General features: G+C 39.0%; 2 protein-coding genes across 6 annotated transcripts in view; both read left to right on the top strand.

Annotated features, from left to right (window-relative positions):
- rnf17 (ring finger protein 17) overlaps window positions 1-16,591 on the top strand; it is a 38,902-nt gene extending 22,311 nt beyond the window's left edge. Inside the window, exons 25-38 of the mRNA XM_061969093.2 lie at window positions 2,475-2,596; window positions 2,777-2,948; window positions 3,018-3,129; window positions 9,634-9,797; window positions 11,698-11,817; window positions 11,892-11,972; window positions 12,050-12,166; window positions 13,144-13,200; window positions 13,302-13,412; window positions 13,480-13,600; window positions 15,625-15,760; window positions 15,827-16,013; window positions 16,109-16,211; window positions 16,296-16,591. Of these exons, the coding sequence (XP_061825077.2) occupies window positions 2,475-2,596; window positions 2,777-2,948; window positions 3,018-3,129; window positions 9,634-9,797; window positions 11,698-11,817; window positions 11,892-11,972; window positions 12,050-12,166; window positions 13,144-13,200; window positions 13,302-13,412; window positions 13,480-13,600; window positions 15,625-15,760; window positions 15,827-16,013; window positions 16,109-16,204 (1,596 nt within the window). The 3' untranslated portion in view covers window positions 16,205-16,211; window positions 16,296-16,591. The remainder of the gene's footprint in view (window positions 1-2,474; window positions 2,597-2,776; window positions 2,949-3,017; window positions 3,130-9,633; window positions 9,798-11,697; window positions 11,818-11,891; window positions 11,973-12,049; window positions 12,167-13,143; window positions 13,201-13,301; window positions 13,413-13,479; window positions 13,601-15,624; window positions 15,761-15,826; window positions 16,014-16,108; window positions 16,212-16,295) is intronic.
- Window positions 1-26,716, top strand: part of LOC133611214 (uncharacterized) — a 261,184-nt gene that overhangs the window by 196,603 nt on the left and 37,865 nt on the right. For 2 of the 5 annotated variants that reach the window (XR_012050587.1, XM_072913694.1), the window contains exon 1: window positions 25,547-25,979. The exons of the other annotated variants lie outside the window; for them this stretch is intronic. Coding sequence is in view for 1 of the 2 variants with exons in the window: in XM_072913694.1 (XP_072769795.1) it covers window positions 25,856-25,979 (124 nt within the window). In the remaining variant the exon portion in view is untranslated. Of the gene's footprint in view, window positions 1-25,546; window positions 25,980-26,716 lie in introns of those variants that run through there. 5 annotated transcript variants of the gene reach the window in all.

Genomic DNA, 26,716 nt, shown 5'->3' with positions numbered 1-26,716 from the left:
AACAAGGCGCAACAACAAAAGCTTTCTGTGGTGGAATCATTTACACAAGGTACCATGTATGATTAGTAGGGGTGTAACGGTACGTGTATTTGTATTGAACCATTTCGGTACGGGGGTTTCGGTTCGGTTCGGAGGTTTACCGAACGAGTTTCCACATGGACATATTAAGTAGCGTACCGCACGTTGTGTAAACAATGCACACCGAGGCACAACACACGGCATGCTAGCAGCTAACGGGCTACGATAGACTGACCATACCTCCTCTTTTCATCGGACATGTCCTCTTTTGCGGAGCTGTCCGGGCGGAGTTTCTTAAATGCCTCAAATGTACGGCATTTTGAGTTAGGGTTGCGTGTATTTTCAATGTACGTTCAGGGTTAAGAAGGGGTTAAAAACAAAACAAATTGTGCGCGCAGCAGCATTGGTGAGGGAGGGGCAGAGACAGAGAGAGCGAGAGAGTTATGATAAACGCGCATGCGTCGCCAGGCTCTGCTTTTTATCCATAGATTTATCAGATTTAATTTTTTATTATCTATAGCAAGGGTGTCAAAAGTGTGCCCCGGAGGCCATTTGCGGCCCACAGCTAATGTTTTAAAGGCCCACGGCACATTTTAAAAATACTATTTAAATAAACAAAAACATAGCAAAAGTGAAATAAAAAAGCTTAAAGGTTAAATGAAATTTAGAAAAAGTTGCAATGTTGACTAATAAAACAAAGCTGTTAATGTTATTATGAATTATAGACCTATCTAAGGTTCCGATTACTTTACATCAAATATTCCACTAAGAAAACTATTTGGTAATTAAATAACCCAAAAATGTATATAATTTGTTGTTTTCTTACTGTACCGAAAATGAACCCAACCGTGACCTCTAAACCGAGGTACGTGTCGAACCAAACTTTTTGTGTACCTTTACACCCCTAATGATTAGAAAAGAGAACAATGTACAAAGCGATCACTAAAGCAGTCGCTCTGTACATCCAAACCGGACAGATTGTACGCGCATGCGCTGCTGCAAAACTCTCGTGGAATTAAAACTCACTTATTCAATATAGTGATTAATTAAATGTGAAACGAAGTGTAAATTGTCAGTACACACTAGCAAGGAGCCCAGAATTCTTCATGGAAAGGTTTATCTACTTGTGAAAACTATATAGTCATCTCAATGTTTTACTTGTTCATTTGCATACCATGTGCAATACTACCTTTTTATTTACAAAAGTATTTTATTTAAGACAGAAGTTTTAAGTTCGCACTTTATTTGTCTCAATGGAGAATGTTTTTTATTTGCATACAATGTACAATATTTTATTCAAGCAGAAGTATTGCCTCCCAGAAGAAGCTCTTTGAAAATGATTGCACAAAAAGTACAATTTATATCTGGCCTAAAAAGAAAAACATACAAATTAGAATTTTGCTAAGAGTAGGATGCAGTGTATGCAGTGTCATTTCAAACTAGTTTATGATCTGATAAAAAGAAAACTTGTTTTGAATTATCGCTGTCATTTGTACTGATAAATCAAATTTGTTGTGAAAAAATCTGAGATTTTATTTTCAGGCCATATCGCCTAGGTCAGGGGTCGGCAACCCAAAATGTTGAAAGAGCCATATTGGACCAAAACTACAAAAACAAATCTGTCTGGAGCCGCAAAAAAAATAAAAGCCATATTACATACAGATAGTGTGTCATGAGATATAAATTGAATTAAGAGGACTTAAAGGAAACTAAATGAGTTCAAATATACCTTCAAATGAGGCATAATGATGCAATATGTACATATAGCTAGCCTAAATAGCATGTTAGCATCGATTAGCTTGCAGTCATGCAGTGACCAAATATGTCTGATTAGCACTCCACACAAGTCAATAACATCAACAAAACTCACCTTTGTGGGTTCATGCACAACGTTAAGTTTGGTAGACAAAATGAGACAGAAAAAGAAGTGGCATAAAACACGTCCTAGAAAGTCAGAGAAAGTTATACATGTAAACAAACTAAGGTGAGTTCAAGGACCGCCAAAATTAGTAGGACAAAACGGCGCTCGCCAAATACTCGAATCAGTGAAGCATGTTTAATACAAACAGTGTGCTTTATAACAATTAGGGAGGTGTGTGTCATGTTTGTCCTCCTACAGAAACCACATTAACACAAAAAATATTTTTTTCCCCCTAAACTTTTTCCATTTTTCATACATTTTTGAAAAAGCTCCAGAGAGCCACGAGGGCGGTGCTAAAGAGCCGCATACGGCTCTAGAGCCGCGGGTTGCCGACCCCTGGCCTAGGTCTACTTTAATGCTACTACTCCATGACACTTTCATGCTACTCCAAGATACCTTCATGCTACTTTCAGACACTTTTAGACCCATTCATGCTACTCGACGACACTGTCATGCCACGTTTGTACCACTCCTAGACACTTTCATCTTTGATTTCTGCTGCATTGACACGCTTCTTGTGTGCTGTCCTTGTTAGAATCTTACGGATCAGCGCCCATTACCCGTCACTTTGCATTGCACCAACAAGATGGGAGACTTGGTCAACTTCTCAGACTTTCTGGCCAGCAAGGGTCTCGCCCTGAAGGAGAGGAAAGCAGCGTAAGTGTGTTCAAGCTAGCAGTTATAAATGAATGATTGGACCCACAAAGCATTGTAAAAATAATTTCAGTAAATTTGAAAGTTAGGTTGTCTGTAAGTGTACATTGAAGATGTGAAATGAATGAAGCCTTTGATGCCTCCTGACGTGACGTCATGTGATGTTGGCGTATGTTTTTGCAGCGCTGAAAAGATCCACCAAAATGACAAAAAGGCACAAGAAGGGTCTTCAAGCGCAGTGAAAACGCCACCTTCACCAGCATATTCTTTAACGCCTATGCCCCCCATTTACTCTGAGCTGACTCAGCCCGTTGCCCCAAAGCCCGCCATGCGCACCAGGAGGCCCACTGAGAAGGTGATCCCACAGGGACCCAGCTGCGTTTGACCTACTTCTGATCACATGACTTCCTGTTTGCACGTGCAGGTAAAAACTGAGCTGTACAAAGCACCTGAGCTGCCTTGCCTGGGCCACAATCACATGACCATCTCTGCCATCAAAGAGGACGGCCTGATCTACGCCAGAACCCAGAATGCAGGTACGTCCCTTTTCTGTCTCGTCATGCTGAGACATGATGACTTAGGCCCAGTCCCAGTGTTCACCCTCACTCACTACCACTAGCCCCCACGATATATATCGATATACTCGATATATCGCGGGTTTGTCTCTGTGCGATATAGAAAATGACTATATTGTGATATTCAAGTATACGTTCTCACACAGTTAATTTTAGCTGCGGGCATTACACTACAGGCTTTTTTCACTCTTTCTTGTCTCTCCTTCTCACAGAGACGTAAAACAAGCGCACCTTCTTACATATGTCACATACTGTCGGGTCATACGCCCTCGCGGAGCAGACGGGTAGCAGCATGGGTAACATTAGCCGTGATGATAGCGGACCGGTGCGAGTGGTAATACGAGAGAAAGAAGGTGCGAATCTGGTAACAAATGAAAGAAGAATTAATTCCTAAGAAAAACAGCACGGAGTCCGTCGTCTGGCGGTGGTTTGGCTTCAAGCGGGAAGATGTCGAACAAGTATGCAGCAAAAACGTTGCTACTAAAAGAAGCACCTACTGCTAATTTGTAGCATCATTTGAAAAGTCACCTGCTAGAGAATGAAGAGTGCGTGAAACTCCGCATGTCAACATCTCCGTTCGGTGCCATACCCACAAAATGCCGAAGCAACCATTTCCAGATCAACACCGTATGAAAGAAATAGTCAACAACAGAAGGAGATAACGTCCGCAGGAACCTACAACATAGCGAAGGACATAAACTATTTGATTTCCTATTATGCAGATCATTTTTATTTGACAGTTATTGAAATATCTTGTGTGACATCATGCACAAAAGTGCACTTTATTTGTTTTAAACTATTGTAGTTGCGTTCTGTACAAAAAGTGCACTTTAATTTAGTGTTGTTTTGATATGTCATCTTAGTGACATCATGCACAAAAGTGCACTAATAGCTTGTTTTAAAATGTCTCTGACAATCTTGCACTTTCTGTTTTGAAATGACATGAATGTCTGTGCCACTGCTTAATAACTGTTTAATACATACAGTATTGGTAAATTGACTTAATTGTGGTTTCCCTCTCTGCATGAAAGTTTAAAAGTAGCATATATTAATGCAGTATGAACAAGAATGTTTTAATGTAGACACATAGAATCATCATACTGCTGTGATTATATGCATCAAGTGTTCATTCAAGGCTAAGGCAAAATATCGATATATATATCCAGTATCGTGACATGGCTTAAAAATATCGAGATATTAATAAAAGGCCATATCGCCCAGCCCTAACAAGGGGTAGAGCTTTGCAATCTTACCTAGGAATTGGCACACCCCTTGCTACGTCACTGCATAGTTAGCGACTACGTAGTTAAGTTTGCACATGCGTCCCTTTTTTGGTACCAAAATGTATATAATATGTATTTAAATACTTTTCAAAATAAAGGGGACCACAAAAAATGTCATTGGCTTCATTTTAACAGAAAATCTTATGATAAAACTTATGGATAAACATGTTTTTTATTGTACTCAAAGAACAGTTTTAGATGATTGGAATTCAAATTAAAAGGCATTAAACACTGAGCTTATTTCATTGCAATCAAAGAACACTTTACAATTGTACATATTAGGGCTGCAGCTAACGATTATTTTTCTATCGATTAATCTATAGATTATTTTTTCGATTAATCGGTTAATCTATAGATTATTTTTTCGATTAATCTATAGATTATTTTTCCTTTTACCGATTTTTTTTTTTTATTTAAAATGAAGAGGAAAAAATAAATGTAGGCCAGTTTTTTCAAAAGGCATGGCTTTTATTTACAAAAAAAAAAGTATGGCCACTCAGTCAACATTGACAACAACATGACAAAATATTCTGTAACAATGTAAACATTTAAAACTTTTAACATTTAACAAAATTAAAAGTAGCTTATTTGCTTTTTAATGTGCAAATATAAAAGTAAACATCCAGTGCAAATCTTAATATTCTGGAATAGTATAAGCATTTCAAAAGTAAAAGTATTGCTTATTTTGCTTTAAAATGTGCAAAAATAAAGATAAACATCCAATACAAAAAAGTGCAAAACGGAAATATTCTGTAACAAGTGTAAACATTTCAACAAAAGTAAAAGTATTGCTTATTTGCTAAAATGTGCAAAAATAAAGCTAAACATCCAATACAAAAAAAGTGTACAGTGTAATCATTTCAACAAAAGTAAAAGTATTGCTTATTTTGCTTAATAACACAACAATGATAGTATGATTAAAGTGAAAGTTAATTGTTCGTTTGTACATAGTATATGTAACTGTTAATGTTGTAAAAGGTATTTGCACAACTAATTAACGTTAGCGTTTGTGACACGTCTTGTGCCGTGGGGTTCTTTCAGGACCGACAGACTGAACGCCAGACGGCTTTGCCAGGTTTACAATCTTTTAATTTTACACAGTCTTTTCTCTTCCAACTGCGCGGATCGCGCACCTGGGCACGGTTGCGGCGTCGCTCCCGGCGCGCCCCGCCTCGCCGCTCGCTCGCCGCCGCCGCCTCTCCACAGCGTTAAAGAGGAGCGCGTCTTTGTAAACACTGAACAGGCACGCCAAACGCGCCTCTCAGAGCGAAACGGTGCTTTAGTTTATGAATTTACAACGCAGATACAAATGACACATTCATGTTTTTGTGTAATAATGACAACGTATACGCACGCGGACGATTGACTTGATGGTGATGGCAAGAACGCTGTCGGGGGTTTTCTTTTCAAATGTTCGTTCATAGCCGTTGTGCTGCTATGATAGGCCATTTCCGCTCGACACAGTGTGCATACAACAACATTATTAGGCCGTTTATTGAAATACTCCCACACTTTTGACGACTTTTGGCGTGCTTTTTTCCCCTCGCTCGCATCGTCTGCTTTGCGCTCCGCCATGACAGTAGTGTGACGTAAATATGCGACGCGCCGACGCACAAAAACGGCGTCGACGTATTTACGTAACCGATGACGTCGACTACGTCGACGCGTCGTTTCAGCCTTAGTACATATTACATATAGCCTGCTATAATCTAGAATTAGGTTAAAATAGAAAAGAAAGCTTTATTGACATTGTATTAAACGCAGGATTTCCCCTACATGTTTTTTTTAAACATGAAAATAAAGTTAAGTGATATATTGTATGAATGGATATACCGTATATTGTCTATATTATTTACATAATATTGGCTATAACAAGTTTGAATAACAGCTCAAATATAAAAACGTTCCTCATTGCTTTATTTTGGGGGGGGGGGAACGTTCATTTAAACCGCCTGTCAGAAGCGCGTCAGCTGGTCGCTCACCTAAACGAGTTGAAATCCGGCAAAATTAATGAGAGAAAGTTGAAGATAGAGGTATTCTAAGCTAATTACTGCATTTTTGTTCAGGCCAGTGTAAACTATCCTGAATCTTTTGACATTACTACCGACAACGTCTAACAGTACGCCGTGTGCCTCTTTGAACTTGGATGTCAATGTGTGGAGTGTGCATTTGTCCACGTGCGTGTGTGGGTTTTCTCCAGCCACTCTCGTTTCCTCCCACATTCCAAAAATATCATGTTAGCTTCGTTGGAGACTGCAAATTGTCCATAGATATGAATGTTAGTGTGAATGATTGTCCACCTGTGCCCTGCGATTGGCCATACTTATTTGAGTTTGCTTTTCTATGAGCTAGTCTATTGTATGTTAGCATTAAGCTATGTTTATTCCAAATTATATTATTAATATAACGTGATTTCTACATGTATGGGCACTTCATGTTTATCTATATTATGTACTTTCATTAGTGTGGTTAGTTTTGAAGTGCCTTCATTGTGAAGAATATCAACAAAACACCTAAAGTTATTTTCAAATCTAACTCAAATGACTTTTTACATATTGGGCAAACTAAATTGCAACATTCAGGGAGGGCAAAATAAAGTGCAGCCTGTGTTACAATTTACAATAAGCAGCGACAATTGAAACTGCATTGAACAAAGAGAGCACAGTCTACCAAGTCTAATTCCTTGGGTTAAAGCTGATTGCGATTCTGATTCTGATGATATAAGAAAATATTTTTAATATTAATATTGTTATTGGTATTAAAAACTAATGAAACTAGCATTTTTAAAGAAAAAATATGCATCATTGCAAATCAAAATGATCATGTCATTTATGATGTCATATTGACCAGGCCTCCACCGCCACGTATGGCAATTTAGGGGAAACTCTGAAATGATTTATGGTTGCCAATTTTGATCTGTGTTTTATGACGAACACAATAATTTGTAAATACTGAAAACAATACTACGGCTAAAAGTACACAGGTAAAAAAAACACACATTGTTATATATAAAACACAAATGAAAGTGGGAATTTGTTACGAAACTCGGTCTATTCACTTGCATTAATTTACGTAACGTGGACGGGTTTTGACGGCACTATTGGCAACAGGCCAACCAGTTGTGTGCCCATTTATGTATTTATATGTGCACAGATGGACTTGTCACTCTTTAAACTCCTTGTCTGACTGCACGTTGTTTAAATGTTTACCTACGTTTGAAGCAAAGGTGGTAAGGCTGTAATGCCACCTCGGCTCAGCAATGTCACTGCAGCACGGCAGCATATGTGGATTAAAAAAATGTACCGGTATTTTTTCAAAGGCACTGGTAACTTAATTCATTCGTACAGCGGTACTATATCAGTAGCAGGGTACCGTACAACCCTAGTCCCACCATAACAACAAACTCTGCAGCAATGAAGTTAATGGCGGAGATCGTTTTTTTATCATTCATTGTGCTTCGGTTGATGAATAAACACCATCGACGACTGTTGTCTCCGGTGACTTTTTTAAAGTAATGTAACGTAGGTTGACCATATTCTGAAATCCCAAAAAGAGGACACATATATGCGTGCCAAGGCGGGCAGCACGCCAAGGCCGGGACTAGGTGAAAATTTGCCAATGATACTCGAACTTGCTTTATAAATAATATATTTATTTAAATAAAGCATTTTTTCTCCTCTGTTGACAGCAGTGTTGGCGCTAGGAATTTTCAAAATGGGGTCCCAGGGACCCCATCAAGTCATAAAAATGGGGTCCCACAGTAAATTTTTGGGGTCCCACATTTTTGTAAGTGTTTTGGAAAAAGGTTGTCATAAATGTTACTTAATTCATTAAAAAAAATAATAAAAAAAGAAAACAAATTTGTATACATGTGTAAATGTATTCAGTTATAAACATTCATTCACTTTCTTCTTTCCTTCGTGGATCTGAACTTTACCACTGCTGGTAGTTTTTTCTATGTTTTTATTTAATAAGTTGTAGGTGTATTTATTTCAGTATAAAAGTGTAAAAAGTGTTTTGCACTATGGTCATGAAATGATGATAATGGTGTGCCAGGGCATACATACATTTTATATTTAACGCTTAAATCTCTGGAGTCTACATCAACTTCAGATCTATCCCTCATTTCAAAATGTTTTAGTTTTTTTATGTTGTTTTTTTTGTTTGTTTGTTTTCCGCCCTTTTTTGTCCAACAAAACTATGTTTTTAATGGCAAACACACAAAATATGCAAAATCTTCCACCAAAAATATTTTTCAAAGTGGAATATTTGATGTGAAGTAATCGGAACCTTGGATAGGTCAATAATTCATAATAACTTTGATTTTGATTCAATATTATGTTTTGAGCAATGACAGTTTGAAAGAAAAAAAAACAGCTTTGTTTTATTAGTCAACATTGCAACTTTTTCTAAATTACATTTAACCTTTTAAGCTTTTTTATTTCACTTTTGGTATGTTTTTGTTTATTATAATAGTATTTTTAGAATGTGCCTTGGGCCTTTAAAACATTAGCTGTGGGCCGCAAATGGCCTCCGGGGGCACACTTTTGACACCCGTGCTATAGATAAAAAATTAAATCTGATAAATCTATCGATAAAAAGCAGAGCCTGGCGACGCATGCGAGTTTATCATAACTCTTTCACTCTCTCTGTCTCTGCCCCTCCCTCAGGAATGCTGCTGCGTGCGCACAACTTCACAATTTGTTTTGTTTTTAACCCCTTCTTAACCCTGAACGTACATTGAAAATACACGCAATCCTAACTCAAAATGCCGGACATTTGAGGCATTTAAGAAACTCCGCCCGGACAGCCCCGCAAAAGAGGACATGTCCGGGGAAAAGAGGATGTATAGTCAGTCTATGTAACGTTAATGTTTTCACATTCGCAAGCTTTTCGTCAGTATTTAGCTAGCGTGGCTAGCTGGCTAACATTACAAACTAACGTGTAATATATGATATAACTCTAATTTTCTCTGGCCCTACCTGGGTGAGTCAGCATCTGAAATCCCTCGCTCTGAAGGGCTAGATTCATACACCTTACCCCTCGTTATGCCCACTACTCCTACATGCAAAGAGTAATTGGGACACCACCACCTTTTACGGGAACACGCAAAATGTAGGGATGTGGCTAAAAAGTAGGGCAAGGGGGTGTATTGGGACTGGGCCTCAGTTGTCTTTATCAGATTGTCAGTTGGAGCAGCTGAGGGACAAGATACAGCAGAGCATGAAGACGCTGCCCAATCAGAAGCCGTACACCTGGAAGACGGTCCAGGGCTGCGCCGTCATCGGTCCCGACATGCTGTGGTATCGAGGACAGATGCTGGAAGTCATGGGAGGACATGTGAAGGTAAGAGACAAATATGTTAAATTATTGCATCACCTGGACCTGCTGATCCCAAGTCAATTTTTTCTTCTGGTTTTGAGTCACTTTCACCTCCTTGCACGGATTCACTTTTGAAGGTCCTGAGTTTCTTTCACTAACTGGTCCTTGGTCAGTTGGACTCACTGGTGCTAACTGGTGCCGGGTCAGTCAGCTTCTCTGTTAGCTGGAGCTTAACTTGACTTACTGCTCGTGGATAAGTTTTATCAGCCACTTTTAAGTCCGTTCAAGGAGTAGGTGATCATCTTCAAGTCGCTTTCTGACAGTCGCTTCAGGATGCGCCGTTTTGTGGGCGGTCTTATTTACGTGGTTCACCTTCGACAGCGTCTTCTCCCCGTCATCTTTGTTGTAGCGGTGTAGCGTGCAAGGACGGGAGTGGAAGAAGTGTCAAAAGATGGAGCTAACTGTTTTAATGACATTCAGACTTTGCCTAAACCAACAACGAAGCAGCATCTCCTCATCCGTGCCTCACTAGTGCAACTATCTGACCGGAACTCTCTAATAACTAAAGTTCTGTGGGTAAATAATATGTCAACTCACTACACTGGTAGTTTTTAGCGCTTCCATAGCGAGATATAAGTTAGAACAGTGGTAGAGAACCTATGGCTCTACAGCCAGATGTGGCTCTTTTGATGACTGCATCTGGCTCTCAGATAAATCTTAGCTGACATTGCTTAACACGATAAGTAGTGAATAATTCCGCTGGTAATCACAGTGTTAAAAATAACGTTAAAATTATAAAACAATCTCATGCATTTTAATCCATCCATCCGTTTTCTATCGCACCTGTTCAAGAAGTCGAATTAATGGTAAGAAGTATTTTATTTATTATTGGTTAGCTTTAGAATAACAATGTTATTAAAAAGAAAAAGAGACTTATTATACTCTAAAAATATTGGTCTTACTTAAAAATGCACGCATTTAGTTGTATTCAGTGTTAAAAAATATTATATGGCTCTCACGGAAATACATTTTGAAATATTTGGCTTTCATGGCTCTCTCAGCCAAAAAGGTTGCCGACCCCTGAGTTAGAACTTTACACTACTTTATATTTGAAATGGCAACAGCAGGAGGGGAATGCCCCATAACAAGAAGATAGTGAAAAAGAAGAAGCTTATCGACTACGGTATCGGCACGGACTACAGTGGCGGACGTGCGCAAATATTCAGGACTTATGCAGATCTCAAATACACATCAGCAGGTACCAGAAGGTAAGAAAAGTTGGTTGTGCATAATATTGTGAAACAAAACGCCAGATAATATGTCTGCAAATGGGTGCCATTCTGCGGTCCTTATACACACACCATAGTAATATTTGTATATCTGACTACGGTAGCCGTAATGGGCCGACAATCCATCAAGCGGTGCGGCTTCAAAGTCATACTAAAACATTTTGACTGATTTTTGAGTGCTGTGTGTAATGTGCTTTATTTTCAATGGAACATTTAAAGTTTTCGGTGTTGTTTACTGGCATCATATTGCAGTCTACACTTATCTCTTACCGAGATTACTTATTACACCATGTACCAAATAACTTTGCTTCAAGGTCGGTAAGCACAACCAGAATTATTCCGTACATTAGGCGCACCAGGCTATAAAGCGCACTGTCGATTTTTGAGAAAATGAAAGAATTTTAAGTGCGCCTTATAATCCAAAAAATACGGTACTAAGAAATTTCGTTCCTTTGCCGTAATGGAAGTGATTATTAATAACTTAGGGGAGCGGCCGATGGATGGGCACATCCCTACCCTCCGGTACTGAGACTGTTGGATCTGGAGATTGGGTTCATTGTTTGGTCGTGCTGGTAGTGAGCCAGTTTGACCTGGACTAGAGTCGATTTATTGACATAACGTGAGTGTGCTTGCAGGTGCAGTACGTAGATTACGGCCTGGTGGAGAACATCCCAGTGGTCCACGTGTATCCTCGTCTGCTGTGTGAGCACGTTCCTCAGCTTTGTATGGCCTGTAGGCTGCACGCCATCAGCCCTGTAAGACTCTAGTAGTACTTATAATAGTTCTGGTATTAGTACATGTCCATATCATACTGCACAATTGTCCTCAGGTTGGTGGCAGCTGGCAACAGGATGCGGTGGAGCTCCTCAAGGAGATGCTCCTGTATCGCCGTGTGGATGTGCACGTGCTGGTCAGAGACACACATACACACGCGCTTGCACACACGATGGCTGTCAGTGCTGAGTGCGTTTGTATTGCGTGTGTCAGGAGGTGCCCGCTGACCCCAGACAACCTCTGACAGTTGAGATCTTCATGGATGGACTGAGCCTCAACAACATCCTGTGTCACCACAAACACGCCTTGAAGGACTCCACAACACTGAAGGTGTGTGTTTGGGTGCGTGCACGCGCATCATCTAAATCAGTGTTTTTCAACCTTTTTTGAGCCAAGGCACATTTTTTGCGTTGAAAAAATCGGGAGGCACACCACCAGCAGAAAAATAAAAAAACAAAACTCAGCTGACAGTAAAAAGTCGTTGTCGCAATTGTTGGATATGACTTTAAACCACAACCAAGCATGCATCACTATAGCTCTTGTCTCAAAGTAGGTGTACTCTCACGACCTGTCACATCACGCCGTGACTTATTTTGAGTTGTTTTCTGTTTCCCTCTGTGTAGCGTTTTAGTTATTGTTTTGCGCTCCTATTATGGTGGCTTTTTCTCTTTTGTTGGTATTTTCCTGTAGCAGTTTCATGTCTTCCTTTGAGCGATATTTCCCGCATCTACTTTGTTTTAGCAATCAAGAATATTTCAGTAGTTGTTATCCTTTTTTGTGGGGACATTGTTGATTGTCATGTCATGTTCGGATGTACATTGTGGACGCCAGCTTTGCTCCACAGTAAGTCTTTGCTGTCGTCCAGCATTCTGTTTTTGTTTACTTTGCAGCCAGTTCAGTCTTAGTTTCGTTCTGCATAGCCTTCCCTAAGCTTCTATGCCTTTTCTTAGGGGCACTCACCTTTTGTTTATTTTTGGTTAAAGCATTAGATACCTTTTTACCTTCACATTGCCTCCCGCAGTTTCCGACATCTACAAAGCAATTAGCTACCTGCTGCCACCTACTGATATGGAAGAGTCTTACATTTCATTTATTTCTTCTTTTTTTTTTTCATTTACACGAACTTTTAACAGCACCGACACTCAACAACAACACAATTTGCAGACTATAATTACTGGTTTGCAAAAAATATTTTTAACCCAAATAGGTGAAACTACATAATCTCTCACAGCACACCAGAATGTATCTGTGTGCCGTGGCACAGTGGTTGAAAAACACTGATCTAAATGTCTCATTGTCCTCTGCAGATGCCTCCTCTACCGCCGGCGGTCTCCATTTTGGACGTGTGGGACATCGACACAGAGGTGCTTGTGTAGCAATGAGACGTTTGGACACGCGTCCATCATGTTATCAAGTGAGAAGTTGTCCCAGCACTTCCGCAGCGCTTCAGCATGTTTGTTTTCAGGGTCTGGAGGTCCTTCAGGAGGTAATGCTGGGACCTTTCATGGAGCCCACCCTGCCACAGGAAGAGGAGTTGCTAAAGGTCCGAGTGAGACACCTGCAGACCCCCAACGAGGTAGCCACCATGAAATGTCCTTCTAAAGATGTCATGGAGACATTCTGATGACGTGACCGTCCTGTAGTTGTTCCTGTGCTGGGAAGACACGACTAAGCAACTGGTGGATGGTGAAACTCTGGAGGAACTTCTGAGCAACATCAACGCCAACACTGAGAGTCTGAAAGAACTTAGCAACTTTCCTCCTGGTAAGCAAATAGGTTTTACACCTTAATGCTCATCAAAGTCTGAAATGATTGATTGATTGAAACTTTTATTAGTAGATTGCACAGTACAGTACATATTCCGTACAATTGACCACTAAATGGTAACACCCGAATAAGTTTTTCAACTTGTTTAAAGGGGAACATTATCACAATTTCAGAAGGGTTAAAACCATTAAAAATCAATTCCCAGTGGCTTATTTTATTTTTCGAAGTTTTTGTCAAAATTTTACCCATCACGCAATATCCCTAAAAAAAGCTTCAAAGTGCCTGATTTTAACCATCGTTATATACACCCGTCCATTTTCCTGTGACGTCACATAGTGATGCCGATACAAACAAACATGGCGGCTAGAACAGCAAGGTATAGCGACATTAGCTCGGATTCAGACTCGGATTTCAGCGGCTTAAGCGATTCAACATATTACGCATATATTGAAACGGATGGTGGTAGTGTGGAGGCAGGTAGCGAAAACGAAATTGAAGAAGAAACTGAAGCTATTGAGCCATATCAGTTTGAACCGTATGCAAGCGAAACCGACGAAAACGACACGACAGCCAGCGACACGGGAGAAAGCGAGGACGAATTCGGCGATCGCCTTCTAACCAACGATTGGTATGTGTTTGTTTGGCATTAAAGGAAACTAACAACTATGAACTAGGTTTACAGCATATGAAATACATTTGGCAACAACATGCGCTTTGAGAGTGCAGACAGCCCAGTTTTAATCAATTAATATATTCTGTAGACATACCCTCATCCGCTCTCTTTTCCTGGGGGTCTGGCGGCAGATTTCTTTGAATTTATAGTTGGAAATGCATCTGCTTTGAGTGTCGCAGGATATCCACACATTCTTGCCATCTCTGTCGTAGCATAGCTTTCGTTGGTAAAGTGTGCGGAACAAACGTCCAATTTCTTGACACTTTCGCATCTTTGGGCCACTGGTGCAACTTGAATCCGTCCCTGTTCGTGTTGTTACACCCTCCGACAACACACCGACGAGGCATGATGTCTCCAAGGTACGAAAAACAGTCGGAAAAACGGAAAATAACAGAGCTGATTTGACTCGGTGTTTGTAATGTGTTTGAGAAAATGGCGGATTGCTTCCCGATGTGACGTCACGTTGTGACGTCATCGCTCCGAGAGCGAATAATAGAAAGGCGTTTAATTCACCAAAATTCACCCATTTAGAGTTCGGAAATCAGTTAAAAAAATATATGGTTTTTTTTCTGCAACATCAAGGTATATATTGACGCTTACATAGGTCTGGTGATAATGTTCCCCTTTAAGTCGGGGTCCACGTTAATCAATTCATGGTACAAATATATACTATCATCATCATAATACAGTCATCACACAAGTTAATCATCAGAGTATATAGATTGAATTATTTACATTATTTCCAATCCGGGGGGTGGAACGCGGAGGGGATTGGGACGGGGGGGTTAGGTTGGGTTGCTATCAGCATATTTCAGTCATCAACAATTATATCATCTGAGAAATGGACATTGTAACAGTGTAGGTCTCACTTGGTAGGATTTGTACAGCGAGCGGTGAACATACTGAGCTCAGAAAGCATAAGAAGAAGTATATACATTTGATTATTTACAATCCGGGGAGGTGGGATGTGTTAGGCAAGGGTTGTAGCTGCCTGGAGGTGTTCTTTTAGTGCGGTTTTGAAGGAGGATAGAGATGCACTTTCTTTTACACCTGTTGGGAGTGCATTCCATATTGATGTGGCATAGAAGGAGAATGAGTTAAGACCTTTGTTAGATCGGAATCTGGGTTTGACGTGGTTTGTGGAGCTCCCCCTGGTGTTGTGGTTATGGCGGTCATTTACGTTCTGGAAGTAGTTTGACATGTACTTCGGTATCAGGGAGGATCTTATGAGATGTTTCCTTTTAAAAGCTTCACTGTGATGACAAAGAAGTGTGATGATAACCATAGACATGCAATCTGACCACTTGGTGGCAGTACAGCCCTGATGGTTTGTTCTTGGTGGTTTCAGGTGGTCCATGTCTGGCAGAGTACAGCAATGGAAGTTTCTACCGAGCCAAGATCATCGACATCACCAGTGCGGACCCGGTCATGATCCTGGTCCAACATGTGGACTTTGGTTCTCACGACACGCTGCCCACCAGCAAGTAAGAATTTGGCAAACATGGTCTTGCTTCTGCTGCTCCACCAAGAACTTCTCTTCTTTCTCCCAGACTGCGCCAGATGCCTGCCAAGCTGCTGCGTTTTCCTGTCCAGGTACTCAAAGTCCGTGCCGCCGGCTTTAAAGCCCCGAGCGTCAGCGTGGAGGACGAGGTTCTTCCTTACAGTCCAGAGTGGAGTGTGAAGGCCACGCTGACCATGATAAAGCTGCTGCACGGCAACCTCACAGCCTCTGTGGTGGTAACTAATGTGTCCGTGTTTTGTGTGTAGTACCATCAAGCTCCAGAAGATGGGGTTGGATGCTTCTCACCTTTTCTTCTGCTTGTTTCATTCAGACTCGGGTACCAGAGCTCTCAGTGTTGCTTTACAACGATGACGACAACTTGGTCTTTTTGTCTCTGGTGGAAAGTGGCCTAGCCGAGTTTGACTGAACATCAAGTTAGTTACTTTTTACTTATTTTTACTTATTTTAATATTTAATTCTGTCTTGTTAGATGATAATTTTTCATCTTCTCTCTGCAGGTTCACCACACGTCCTTGATTTTCCTTTAATTTCTACCGCAAACAAATTACCGGTCTTTACTGTTTTCATGTAAAGATATTTTTGATTGAAGCAGTTCTTCATACATTTTTCAATGAAGCAGTTTTGTTGAAACATGTTTTCAGGATGTTTTCAGTAAAGCGTTTTCTTTTTTGTTTTTTTTCGTTAGAGCATTTTCGGTTTGGGGGAGGTTCTCCAAAGTAAAGTCTGCTTCTTTGGCTATTGTTTTACCAACTTTTTGAATCATTGTTCGTATGATTCACATTTTTGTGTTAATAAATTCTGTTCTTGAATGCATCTCAACCTGTGATTATCTAAACAAAGATTCAATGGCGAGGGAAAAATTGTCATTTATCTACAAAATCTACAGCTAAGAAATACCTAATGGCAACTTAATGGTATTTATCAAGTAATTACATATTTTGGTTAGGCTGTTACTGCTATAGGGACGTGTCCGCCAATTGGAGCACAGCAACAAGGTAACTTTAGATGGCGCGGACACGCCTGTACTGTGTCTACTAGCCCGGTTAGCATTAGCCTATGACTCATAACAAAATTAAACCTTTAGCTAGACCAGGGGTCGTCAACCCGCGGCTCCGGAGCCGCATTTGATCACTCTGATGCGGCTCAGCAGCTTACTTGCCGACCCCCCCGATTTTCCCGGGAGACTTCCGGATTTCAATGCCTCTCGCAGAAAACTCCCGGGATTAATATTCTCCGATTTTCACCCTTACAGTTATAATAAGGGCGTGCCATGATGATACAGCATTTGGCGCCCTCTACAATCTGTATTAACAACTTGCCAGCCCAACCCCTTGTTATGAAGTATGCATTTTCTGCTTGCACACGTACGTGACAGCAAGGCATACTTGGTCAACAGCCACACAGGTTACACTGACAATGACCATATAAAACAACTTTAACACTCTTACTAATAATGCGCCACACTTTGAACCAATACCAAACAAGAATGACAAACACATTTCGGGAGAATATCTGCACCTTAACACAACATAAACACAACAGAACAAATACCCAGAATCCCATGCAGCCCTGACTCTTCCGGGCTACATTATACACTCCTGCTACCACCAAACCCCGCCCCCACCCCAACCCTGCTCCCTAACACATCAAACCCCCCCCCCCCACCCCCCTCCTCTGTGCGTCGGTTGAGGTGGGCGGGGTTTGGTAGCGGGGGTGTGTAATGTAGCCCGGAAGAGTCAGGGCTGCATGGGATTTTGGGTATTTGTCCTGTTATGTTTATGTTGTGTTACGGTGCAGATGTTCTCCCGAAATGTGTTTGTCATTCTTGTTTGGTTTGGGTTCACAGTGTGGCGCATTATTAGTAAGAGTGTTAAAGTTTTTTTTTTTTTATACTGCCACCGTCAGTGTAACCTGTGTGGTTGTTGACCAAGTATGCCTTGCTGTCACCTACGTGTGCAAGCTGAAGCCCCATACAACGTGTGGCTGATCAGGCACGCTGATTGTAGTGGGTGTTATTTGCTGTACCATCACGGCACGCATGACGCTGACAAGCGCCATTCATATAAAACCCGCGTGCCGCACCAGCATTCAAGTTCCATATTAAGGTATGGGCAGCGTGTCTGAGACCCCTGGTTTCAGTGGTTTATATATAGCACAAAGCAAAAAAAAAACTTTTTATGCAGTGTTATTTCATTTTAAATTTCAAAACATTTTTGTGGCTCCCATTGTTATCTTTAATTTGTGAAACTGGTCAAAATGGCTCTTTGACTGGTAAAGGTTGCCGACCCCTGACCTAGACCTACACCGCAGTCCACCAGCCACCACACCTTAGTTACAGGTAACTCCATCACCCGCAACATTCAGCTTAGTAAACCAGCAACGGTAATGTGTATTTCTGGAGCCGGAGCTCTCGACGTTGAATCTAACCTGAGTGAGCTGACACGCAAGATGCCTACACACTTGCGACAAGCTAATCACCCATCCATCCACCCATTTTCTACCGCTTGTTCCATTCAGGGTGCTGGAGCCTATCTCAGCTGCATTTGGGTGGAATACCCGTCGGCTCCAATGACATTAGGATGAAACAATCTGAGAATTTAAAGCGAAACATAGGACATGTAATCTTGCTAGGAGTATGGTTTGGCATAGAGTAATTATTGTGTCTGGTCCCCTGCCTGCTAGAGGCAATGATAAACGATACAGTAGATTAGTCTCGCTTAACAGGTGGTTGGCCAACTTTGGCGTAGAACAGGGATATAGTTTAGTAGATAATTGGCCCTTTACCTGACCTGTTGAGGATGGGCAGCTTACACTCTAACCGGGAAGGCGCTATAACTCTTTATAGAAATATAGATCATTGTTAGTCTCATTTGGGACGGCGTGGGGAAGTTGGGAGAGTAGCCGTGTCAGCAGCCTGAGGGTTCCTGGTTCGATCCCCAGCTTCTACCAACCTAGTCACATCCATACTTGCCAAACCTCCCGAATTTTCCGGGAGACTCCCGAAATTCAGCGCCTCTCCCAAAAACCTCCCGGAACAAATATTCTCCCGAAAATCTCCCGATTTTCAGCCGGAGCTGGAAGCCACGCCCCCTCCAGCTCCATGCGGACCTGAGTGAGGACAGCCTTTTTTCATGACAGGACAACAGGGTGACAAGAACTAATTCATCCAGACTAGAGATAAATTGTATTATTATGTTTATCTTACCTAAAAATAAATATATTTATTAATTAAAAAAAAAAAAAAAACTAAATACATTTTTACTATATTTTGCTAAAAACATCAAAATTAATTGTACTTTTTTTGTATTTTTTCATGACTCATTACATCCAGCCATAGAATTATACATTAAAATAAACATATTTGAAATGATTGATTTTAAATTATCATAATAATTCATTTAAAATGACCATATTTAATTATTAAAATAATTGCTTGTTTATCAACAACTTTAGCATTTTATTTATTACATTTTGAAACTCTCAGAAGCCAAGTTATGTTATATTCCTTAATATTTATTTATGCAAGTTTGAAGTATCAATTATCTAAACACAGTTTTGTTTGCATATTTTCAGGATGTATATATATGTATATATATATATATATATATATATATATATATATATATATATGTATGAAATACTTGACTTGGTGAATTCTAGCTGTCAATATACTCCTCCCCTCTTAACCACCCCCGACCACGCCCCCACCCCCCACCTCCCGAAATCGGAGGTCTCAAGGTTGGCAAGTATGGTCACATCCGTTGTGTCCTTGAGCAAGACACTTCACCCTTGCTCCTGAAGTGTTGTGGTTAGCGCCTTGCATGGCAGCTCCCGCCATCAGTGTGTGAATGGGTGAATGTGGAAATAGTGTCAAAGCGCTTTGAGTACCTTGAAGGTAAAAAAGCACTATACAAGTATAACCCATTTGCCATTTGACTAGCTACACTAAAGCAGGTCTGGACACAGGCGATTAGCCAGCCTGTTGTAATGTTTGTAGGTGTACTTTGTTGCTGGTTCAATATTGAGACGGTTAGATGGATTTGGATGCTTTAATCAAACATCGCTTGCATGCACCTGTCTCAAGCATCCGGCGTAACTGTTCTAAAATTGTCCACTAGTGCATGTCGACGTCACCATGCAGCCAGCGTATATCTAAATATCACTGTTGTATTTTGTGAAAAGAATATTACCACAGAGTTGAGAAGGAGCAAAGATCTTGGTAGTACTGAAATCGTAGCCGCTAGCAAACAAGAATTTGACCTTAATAGAATTGCTTGTCAATTAAATTAATTAAATTTAAAAATGTCATACTTGAATAACATACATTTGAAATAAATGATGAAGATAAAGATTGTAAGACAGAATTTGTTTTTTTTCTGAATCCAGTGAAACAGATTGGTGGTTTTAGCTGATATAAAGACTTTCAGGTGTTTATATATGTTTATGTTTAAGTATTTAACAGACGCTTTTATCCAAAGCCACATACATAAAAAATACATATAAAACAATCACTGTAAACATTATCATTTAAGAATAAACTCTGCTGCTGCAGCAACAGAGATACAGTCTATAGGTCCCTAAGATATATAGATATCTAATGTATTCATACATTGTTTATGTAGGATATACGCATGTATATATAACCTAATCATATTGTTTCTTCAATTTAAAAATAGCTGACCGTTTTTTTCCCCCTTCTCTGGGACGTCTGGTCACTTATAGCATATAAGGATATTCTATTACTGTTAAGCAGACTATGAATAATAAAACATGCCAAAACATGTGTCCTTTATCATAGCTACACGTATGACAAAAAAGGCGCGTGAAAATCAGTGGTATTCAGTGAGGTAAGATTAATTTAATGCGCTGACAGTTCATTGCTCCTGCCAAATGAATTGCACTGAGTGGAGCGGATCACCACTCCAAGATGGCGGCCCCGCGTCTCGTCAGCGCCAGTAGGCAGTAGCGCTCAATGCTGCGTACCCTTATAATATGTCTATGGTTACTAAAGTGCCAAGAAAAATATGAGTAGTTTCCGATGGATAATAGAAGAGGTGTAAAAAAAGTTCAAATTGACAATATTGTAATATACCAGGAATGTAGGCTAATACACATTCTTTGTTTTTCTTGTCTTTATTGCACAAGATGCATACCTGCCATCTACTCCGGTTTTCCCGTAATTAGTACGGTTTTCATCAACCTATTCCGGGTTACGGTTGCAGTGATAAAAAATAAGGTTTTTCATTAATTAAAAAAAAAAATTGCGTAACAACAATGACAATTGACACTGCTTCCCGTAACTTCCTATCGAGCCATTCCGAATGCCATGCGCGAGGCTATTTATAGCACCGCTGCCAAGCACGAGGCACCAGTTGCCATTGTTTCCAAACGAGCGAACGATCATGGAATCAGCCGGAGAAAAATTGCAAACGAGTCTTAAACCGAAAAGAAAACTGCAGTCATTCCGTAAAGAATTATCCGTTCCAAAAAGGGTGAAAACTATGCGAATTGCACCTTGTGCAGACAAGATTTTTCGATCGGACACGGAGGAATTAGCGATGTAAAAGACCACGTTGGGACAAAAAAACACAAGTCTAATGCCGTTGCTAGCGATACAAGTGGAAAACTTTCAACGTTTTTCGTCGCCCAAACAGATTCTTTGGATGTGATAAATGCCGATGTTTTATTTACGGAGGCAATAATTGAGCATGGACTAGAATAAATTTGGATTTTAGCCACAAAAAGGTAATGACACCAATGTTATCTATTGGAATTGTTTAGTACTGTTATACTGTTAAAAGTGTTTATACTATTTATGCTTTCAAGTCCAAGTTGAAGAAATCTTGTTAAATGTTGACAGCATAACTACCAAAATACAGAAGTATGTCCTTAATATTTTTGCAGTGCTATTTCTGTTGAAAAGTTAAAATGATTACATTAGAGATGTGATGTGCCACTTTTCAAGTGTCTGATGGCTTAAATTAATTTTCATTAATTTTTCATATTTTGAATTATTTTGAAAGGCTTACAAAAAAAACTACATTTGAATTGTAATTCCATGCTATTGACAGGACTATTAATTTTAATGAAGTTAGCTTACCATGTTTACAGTATGATAATTTTGAAAAAAATGTGAATTTTAGGCACAGAATATTTTTTACAATTGAACAAGGCAGTAGATTATACAAGCTTGGACAGAAAGTTAATGACACCAATTTTTTTTTATGGAATTGTTTAGTACTGTTTTACCATTTGTTTACTGTAAAAAGTGTTTATACTGTTTATACTTTCAATTAACAAATTGAAGTCTTGTGAAAGGTTGACAGGATAACTGGCATTAACTGTCAAAATAATTTCAAACTATTGAAGTTAGCTTACAGAATAAACATGTCAATCAACCCATATGATTTTTGCTGTAATATTTTTGTTTTGAAAAGTCACTGTGACTGATAGAAAAGTGATGGTTTTAGCAACATTTTAACCTGTCTGAATGCTAATAATCATTTTGCGTCGGGGGGCAGAACCCCCCACCAGGACTTTGTCCTGGACCTACCGGGGCCTGCGGCCCCTGGACCCTGGCTACTAGGTTTTTCTGATTTCAAAAGTTGGCAGGTATGAAGATGCGATACAACCACACAACAACCTCAAAGTGCATCTCCACTATTTTCCCGGCAACGAACACTTTACTTCCTATAAATAACGTCACTTCCCTATCGCCCCCCCGGAAGTACCGCCCCCCAGCCAAAGTCATTGGCTAACACCTCGTAGCCAGCCGCTATAACATTAAAGTTAGCTCTACAGTACCAATCTCTGCCATACCACAGTGGATGTATGATATCCCAGATGTAGATCTGCAATTATTAAATAATTACCAGATAGAAAAATGGAGTGAGGAAATGTATTCAGAGTATGTCATAATACCATACTTGCCAACCTTGAGACCTCTGATTTCGGGGGGTGGGGCGTGGTCGGGCGTGGGGCAGGGCGTGGTTAAGAGGGGAGGAGTATATTGACAGCTAGAATTCACCAAGTCAAGTATTTCATACATATATATATATATATATCTACATCCTGAAAATATGCAAACAAAACTGTGTTTAGATAATTGATACTTCAAACTTGCATAAATAAATATTAAGGAATATAACATAACTTGGCTTCTGAGAGCTTCAAAATGTAATGAATAAAATGCTAAAGTTGTTGATAAACAAGCAATTATTTTAATGATTAAATATAGTCATTTTAAATGAATTATTATGATAATTTAAAATTAATGATTTCAAATATGTTTATTTTAATGTATAATTCTAATGCCTGGATGTAATAAGGAGTCAGAAAAAATACAAATAAAAATACAATTAATTTTGATGTTTTTAGCAAAATATAGTAAAAATTAATTTTTTTTGTTTTGTTTTTAATTAATAAATATATTTATTTGTAGGTAAGATAAACATAATAATACAATTTATCTCTAGTCTGGATGATTTATTTCTTGTCACCCAGTTGTCCTCCCGTCGTGAAAAAAGGCTGTCCTCACTCAGGTCCGGCTGAAAATCGGGAGATTTTCGGGAGAATATTTGTCCCGGGAGGTTTTCGGGAGAGGCGCTGAATTTCGGGAGTCTCCCGGAAAGTTCGGGAGGGTTGGCAAGTATGCATAATACATACAGATTAGAGATGTCCGATAATATCAGTCTGCTGCTATTATCGGCCGATAAAAGCTTTAAAATGTAATAGCGGAAATTATCGGTATCGTTTTTTTTTTATCATCGGTATCGTTTTTTTTTGTTTTTGTTTTTATTAAATCAACATAAAAAACGATATAAAATGCTAAAGTTGTTGATAAACAAGCAATTATTTTAATGATTAAATATAGTCATTTTAAATGAATTATTATGATAATTTAAAATTAATGATTTCAAATATGTTTATTTTAATGTATAATTCTAATGCCTGGATGTAATAAGGAGTCAGAAAAAATACAAATAAAAATACAATTAATTTTGATGTTTTTAGCAAAATATAGTAAAAATTTATTTTTTTTGTTTTGTTTTTAATTAATAAATATATTTATTTGTAGGTAAGATAAACATAATAATACAATTTATCTCTAGTCTGGATGATTTATTTCTTGTCACCCAGTTGTCCTCCCGTCGTGAAAAAAGGCTGTCCTCACTCAGGTCCGGCTGAAAATCGGGAGATTTTCGGGAGAATATTTGTCCCGGGAGGTTTTCGGGAGAGGCGCTGAATTTCGGGAGTCTCCCGGAAAGTTCGGGAGGGTTGGCAAGTATGCATAATACATACAGATTAGAGATGTCCGATAATATCAGTCTGCTGCTATTATCGGCCGATAAAAGCTTTAAAATGTAATAGCGGAAATTATCGGTATCGTTTTTTTTTTATCATCGGTATCGTTTTTTTTTGTTTTTGTTTTTATTAAATCAACATAAAAAACGATATAAAATGCTAAAGTTGTTGATAAACAAGCAATTATTTTAATGATTAAATATAGTCATTTTAAATGAATTATTATGATAATTTAAAATTAATGATTTCAAATATGTTTATTTTAATGTATAATTCTAATGCCTGGATGTAATAAGGAGTCAGAAAAAATACAAATAAAAATACAATTAATTTTGATGTTTTTAGCAAAATATAGTAAAAATTAATTTTTTTTGTTTTGTTTTTAATTAATAAATATATTTATTTTTAGGTAAGATAAACATAATAATACAATTTATCTCTAGTCTGGATGATTTATTTCTTGTCACCCAGTTGTCCTCCCGTCGTGAAAAAAGGCTGTCCTCACTCAGGTCCGGCTGAAAATCGGGAGATTTTCGGGAGAATATTTGTCCCGGGAGGTTTTCGGGAGAGGCGCTGAATTTCGGGAGTCTCCCGGAAAGTTCGGGAGGGTTGGCAAGTATGCATAATACATACAGATTAGAGATGTCCGATAATATCAGTCTGCTGCTATTATCGGCCGATAAATGCTTTAAAATGTAATAGCGGAAATTATCGGTATCGGTTTTTTTTTTATCATCGGTATCGTTTTTTTTTGTTTGTTTGTTTTTTAATTAAATCAACATAAAAAACACAAGATACAAAAAACCCAAAAAACCTCCCTCCCCCATTCACACTCATTCACACAAAAGGGTTGTTTCTTTCTGTTATTAATATTGTGGTTCCTACATTATATATCAATATATATCAATACAGTCTGCAAGGGATACAGTCCGTAAGCACACATGATTGTGCGTGCTGCTGGTCCACTAATAGTACTAACCTTTAACACTTAATTTGACTCATTTTCATTAATTACTAGTTTCTATGTAACTGTTTTTATATAGTTTTACTTTCTTTTTTATTCAAGAAAATGTTTTTAATTTATTTATCTTATTTTATTTTATTAATTTATTTAAAGAAGGACCTTATCTTCACCATAGGCATAATAATGTGTTAATTCCACGACTGTATATATCGGTATCGGTTCATATTGGTATCGGTAATTAAGAGTTGGACAATATCGGATATCGGCAAAAAGCCATTATCGGACATCTCTAATACAGATGCATCAAAAACTATAAATAAATCTCGGTTCACACTCCATATCAGACGATGACGGTAATGAGCATTATAAGGTTGCTGGCCAACCGCCATATCAGAAAAGAAGAAGAAGAAGAAGAACTACTGTCTGACCCACACTCCTGAGCAGAAGGTGGCGGTAATGCACCATTAAGCTGGATGTCAACCGCTGTAAGACACGAAGAAGAAAGAACGCGGAAAAAAACCAAAATGGCGTTTGATGAAAGAGGCCAAGACGTAGTCATTATATGTCTGTATTTTTAATGAACGCGTACATGTACATAAATGTTATTTAACAAAGTAAAAATCGTTAATTGTTTTTATCTGGATACATTATGATTAGTCTGAGCGCACTTTGACGCTTCTTGTGCTATCGTAGCTTAATTGTTAGCTGCTAACAAACAGAAGTGGAAATGATTCAGCATCGCTAAGCAGAGATCAAATGTGAGTGTTAAAGTGTTGTGATTGTGTGAAAATGTGCGAAAGAACGATAGCAGAGTACGAGGAGGAACTTTCTCCAACAAAAGAGAAGAAGGAGCGACAACATCAACTATTGGACGCCGTTTTTGAAAAACATCAAGTTGTGTTACACAGAACAGGTTTGTTCTTCCTAGTTGTTATCCATCCATCCATTTTATACCGCTTTTGGGGTCGCGGGGGGTGCTGGAGCCTATCTCAGCTGCATTCAGGCGGAAGGCGGGGTACACCCTGGACAAGTCCCCACCTCATCGCAGGGCCAACACAGATAGACCAACAACATTCTCTTATTATTATAATCAAATGACAGCAGTCATTTCCATGAGGTTATTTTCTAATATAAGTGTTTAGGCCCACTTACAATGACAATAACAAAAAATATTGTTTTTCATGAACTTTGTACTTGTATTGTTTGTCTGGGTGAAGGTCCTGCTTTGGAAATAATTTGTACCCCTTTCAGACATTGCATTTAGTTCCCATTAAAACATTCACATGTTGCACAATGAGATGTAAGCAGGGGATCATGTGTACATTCCTGCAACTTCCTGTTTGTAAAAAATATATTTTTATTAGTATGTATTTAATATACTAACAGCATTTCATGATTAATATTTATAAATTAAGAGTCCTAATAAATGACACTCGAATAAGCACACATTTGATTGTAAATCATAGAGTAACGACCTGGAATTACACTTTATGTGTGGTGTTGGAATTGTCCGACTTTTTGTATGGCTGTAAACGCATCACTGGCTAAGTGTCCATATGTGCATGTGTTGGCGGAAGTGAGAAAGAGCGAGCGGCTGCTGTTGATATAACAAAATTGGTTTTGGTCTGGTTTGTACTGCAGAAAATGACC

Source organism: Nerophis lumbriciformis, linkage group LG08 (assembly GCF_033978685.3).
Source record: "Nerophis lumbriciformis linkage group LG08, RoL_Nlum_v2.1, whole genome shotgun sequence".
NCBI classification, from domain to species: domain Eukaryota; kingdom Metazoa; phylum Chordata; class Actinopteri; order Syngnathiformes; family Syngnathidae; genus Nerophis; species Nerophis lumbriciformis.
The sequence above is the reverse complement of the archived record's forward strand: the minus strand, read 5'-3'. Positions and strand labels throughout refer to the sequence as shown.